General features: G+C 31.9%; 1 protein-coding gene across 1 annotated transcript; it reads left to right on the forward strand.

Annotated features, from left to right (window-relative positions):
• Positions 1-1,571: 1,571 nt before the first annotated feature.
• Positions 1,572-2,181, forward strand: LOC110035526 (ethylene-responsive transcription factor ERF113-like; the record flags this gene model as incomplete). The annotated part of the gene is made up of 1 exon (XM_020739759.1): positions 1,572-2,181. A coding segment is annotated over exon 1 (610 nt), but the record flags the coding sequence as incomplete, so codon positions are not given.
• Positions 2,182-4,779: the final 2,598 nt, after the last annotated feature.

The raw sequence follows: 4,779 nt of genomic DNA on the forward strand, positions 1-4,779 counted from the left end.
TGGCATATGAACAATTGATGAATGTGGTATTTACATACATACCTAACAATTTTTATGTATTTATATATCTAATGCATAATTTTTTTGTATATTAACTATAAATATAACATTCTAGTGTCGCATGAAAAGGCATATTTAAGTAGTATTTTGTTGCGATATTGAAGATTTGAGTGATGCACATGAAAATATGAAAGTATATAGATGTGTAAATACATAAGAATTGCGGGGTAAGCATGTAAATACCATATTTATCAGTTGACAACGTTACATCTTAATCATCCAAGGTAAATTGGATGGCCAGCATTGATTCTTGCAAATTTCTTCAAAATTATAATAATTTTGACAGTGGATCGTTCGAACCAACTTTGATGGCCTAACGTGCTCTAGTTCTCAAATTTATTTTGGGGCATTTTCAAACATTCCACATAACTCCTATGTATTTAGATATCTAACACATAGGCATTTATACTTACATGCATACATCTCCTCCACAGAGATCAAAATTACTATTAAAAAATGGTTAAAGACACCTTTTCATGCATGATCTCAGTCTTTTATTTTTTTTATTGTTTTGGACACTAGTCAATAATCATGTATGATTTACTTTTATCATTTGAAATAGAAAGAGATATGGGTGCTTTTTTTTATGTTGAAATGCTCGACTTTTATGTTGCTCGACTTTCATGTAATGAATATAAAATATATAGAAAGATCAAATGTTAAAATCCTTTATATACGTGATTATATATATTTGATTATATATATATATGAATATCGTATCAAAAATCAATTTTATACTTTGAACAATAGTCCAAAATACAATTAAGGTCATACATAGAGAAATATTATTATAACAAACCAAAAGGTCATACATAAAGAAATATTATTATAGCAAACAATGGAGATTGTTATTTTAAATGATTTAAAAAATATTATAATATATGATTTTTTATTTTACTATGGTATTATATGATAATAGATTGCTTAAAGATAAAACATTGTCTATAGCATTTGTTGGATGTAGGAAGAAATAATATGAGTTTTGAAATTCTATAAACAGCTTTAAAATGACAATTATGCATGGTTGATAGTCAAGAAAGAAAATGCCAAAACCTTAGCTCAACCAATGAGCTACTCTCTATCTCAACAATATGTAGAAAGAAAATCACAACCATGGCACAGACCAACAATATGTGCATGTTCAAATAAAGAGTTATAAACTCAAGACCATTAAGCCAATGAGTACATTTCTCAAATGTACTCATAAGAGTGCATTTGAGTACATTTCTCAAATGTTACTAAACAAAACCTTACTCATGGTCCGTTTGGTGGGGCGTCGCACTGCAGTTTTATATTTTTGGGTAGATTGTGTTTTGATAGTTTTTTCAAAATGTTGTCGTTGAAAACTGTCTTTTGTCACTTGTACTAGCTAGGTGCGTTAGCAGGTTTCTAACTGTCATATGATTAAAATATGGACACTCAAAATAGAAAGGAAAAAGACCATTAAAATGGTACCAAAGCCCTTCCCAACCTCCATCAGTCAGCAACAATAACAACACCCAAAACGACTTATGGGCGTACGCCAAAGCCGATCTGGTCGGTGGGTGGCGGAAATCAAGGGCACAACTCAAAAAATCCGCCTATGGCTTGGTACCTTTGATACCCCGAGCAAGCCGCTCATGCCTACGATGAGCCTGCTTGCCTCCTCCGTGGCCCCAAAACTCGTACCAATTTCTGGCCACGCAACAACACTGGTAAATTTGATAGGTCTGAAGGTTCATTATCAGTGCTCGCATCTAAGGTTCTCTGCCATCTCCTCCAACACATGGAGACCCGACGGGTTGCCAACAGTCTACTACACTCTTCATCCTCCATACCAACAAACCAATCACTCCTTTTGCCTTCATTTCTGCCACCACAACATCAACAACAACAATCACATGGAGACCCGACGGGTTGCCAATAGCCTGCTACACTCTTCATCCTCCATGCCACCAAACCCATCACTGCTTTTGCCTTCATTTTTGCCACCACAACATCAACAACAACAACAACAACAACAACAAGAACAAAACCAAGACCAAGAATTAAAACTCATTGGTATAATGGCTTATGATGAGACTTTAAGTGATATCGGCGCCTCTAGTGCTATTGCTCATGGTGGTGATGAGATGGAATATAGTATGAGTTTTGAAAATAAAATATTTGATGAGTTAAAAGAAAAAAGTGGGAGTAGAAAGGGTTGTGAATTTGGGGGTCATTCATCATAGTTTGGAGGATTTTTCATACTATTTCTCACCATTTGAGATTGAAGCAAGAGAGGATGGAGAGTAGCTTATGAGTACTAGTCATTGTACTTTTTCAAGTATTCAATATTGTCACACAGGAATTTTTACACCTTTATTATAAATTTGAGCTTGAATTTTCTACATCTTCGTTTGCTAGCTTGAAATAAACTTATACATTAAAAAATACTGAACATTAAAATATATTGTTAATGGCCGAAGAAATCATTTGTGGCTCATATGACTGACTACTATCATGACTTTCAACTGCGGTTTATACGATAAGTTGGTGCTATTGCCACCGTCTACAACATTCATGACCATCAACTACTGCCTTAACGGCCCATCATAACTATTATTGTTAAACTACGTACTAAATGCTAAGACGATAATTCATTACTCTACCGTCATAAAACTTCTAGCACACATCAATAATATATTTAACATTGAAGCTTTAGATAAAAGATTATTATTCATTCTTTGATGGATAGGGAGGTGGTGGGGACATTGAAGCTTTAGATAAAAGCTTATTATTCATTCTTTGATGGATAGGGAGGTGGTGGGGAGTTGGGTGGAGGGTTGCATGGTGGTGGTAGCAGGCCATTCAACTACTGTTGACAACTGGGGAATTTCTTTTTTATTAAAACATTAATATAATAATTAATAAATAATAAAATGATTTATCATTATAATGATCAACAAGTTAATAAGATATTATAAATATTCAAAAATAAATAACAAATTATTATGATATATTAATAACAGTCATCATCATATATCATTTTCATATTGATCATATCATCGCGTTATTGTTATTTATTTATTAATTAATAACGGTCATCACCATATATTATTTTTATATGATATAATAATATTAAGTTTAAATTAAATCATTTAAAATAAATCGGTGCGAATAGAGATTAACAGTTACATTAACCCGTGGAAATTTACAAATCTAGAACCCTCTTTCATCCATTTTTTATATTAGCGCTCAAATATCAAAATTCACGATAAAACCCCATCTCATATTTTTCATTTTTATCAAATTCTCATTGATGTGATCTTGGCACATGAATTCATTGGTATATATAGCTCAAAAATATCACATGATGTAAGATTTTATAAATAACAATATTTCGGGTGTTATGCACGTAAATATCCCAAAAAAACAGCTCAAAATACCTTAGTTTAAATTCAATCAAAATAAATCTTCTAACTATTTGTTTCTCCAGATAAGTTAAAGTCTACCACTAATCAATATATCAAAATTTATATGGAAATTTACATATAAACCACCCAATTCCTATGTATCTAAATATCTACAGTTAAAATTCAATATTTAGCCTTATAAATATGCATGTATTTTCACTTTAACAAGATTAATAATATGATATTTTGATGTGAAGTGTAGATATGTAAATGAAAAACACAAGAAATATGTGGTATGCATGTAAATTCCTCAAATTTATTTGTACTTATTTGAAAAAAAAATATATGAAAAAAAAAAGCTCATTAGCAGAAAATTTAATGGCAGGGCAGACTATTGGGGTGACACAATGAGTGAAATGCTGTCATGCATCAATCCTATCAAAATAACACATTTTGTTCTCCAAAACTAAACTAAAAGAATAGTAATGGGGGAATGTTTGGTAGGGAAAGATGGGACAGAGAGAGGAGACGAGAGGGGGACAAAGTGATTGGACTTTTGCTTATTATATACATAATTAATATATATTAGAAGAGTGTCCAACCTTAGGTATGTCTCATAAATTAGATAAGAAACAAATGTTGGAGAGAATGGAACCATCTGTCAAATTAGAGGAGTTTCATTAAAAGGGTGGTTAGGAGTGCGGGGGCAACGACCCGTGGTACAATACAAAGTAATTTTATAATTATATATTGTACAATAAGGTTATATATATGTAGTATTTGTAACTCTAAGAGTTTGTACTGTTTTTTAGAAATCAAACGAAGTCGCCGCTCATTGCTCTCGAGGACATAGGCTCATTGTCGAACCTAACTAAATCCTTGTGTTTGTTCTTGATTGTTTTGTTGATTCTTGCATTTTGTTGCCTTAATTTCTCAACACAGGTAGTATTTTTGTAGGATATGCTCATAGTTGTTTTGATGTTTGGAGGTTTGATAAAAATGTTGAATATTAGATCGTAGGCTTGTGATACATTAAAGACTTATGTGAAACATAAAACTAAGGAAGATTGATTATAAGTATTCTGATATGATGAGAAGATTATTCAAATCTATAAACTTTTGGTTTGAAAGTGAATTAAGGTGTAATCTCGATGCTAATAAAATCAAGGTTTTGCTTGATCTGCTTATATCTTACACTGATGACTTCTAATAACTCACCTTAACTAATCTCTCCATTTAGAAATAAAATCAAGGTTTTGCTTCATCTGCTTATTTGTTTTTACTGTTTGTTAAACTTTTTGTTCAAAAACTTGACTATGCTAGAGTAACCTAAGGCCAATCATAC

The sequence above is a fragment of the Phalaenopsis equestris genome, unplaced genomic scaffold (assembly GCF_001263595.1).
Source record: "Phalaenopsis equestris unplaced genomic scaffold, ASM126359v1 Scaffold198018, whole genome shotgun sequence".
NCBI classification, from domain to species: Eukaryota; Viridiplantae; Streptophyta; class Magnoliopsida; order Asparagales; family Orchidaceae; genus Phalaenopsis; species Phalaenopsis equestris.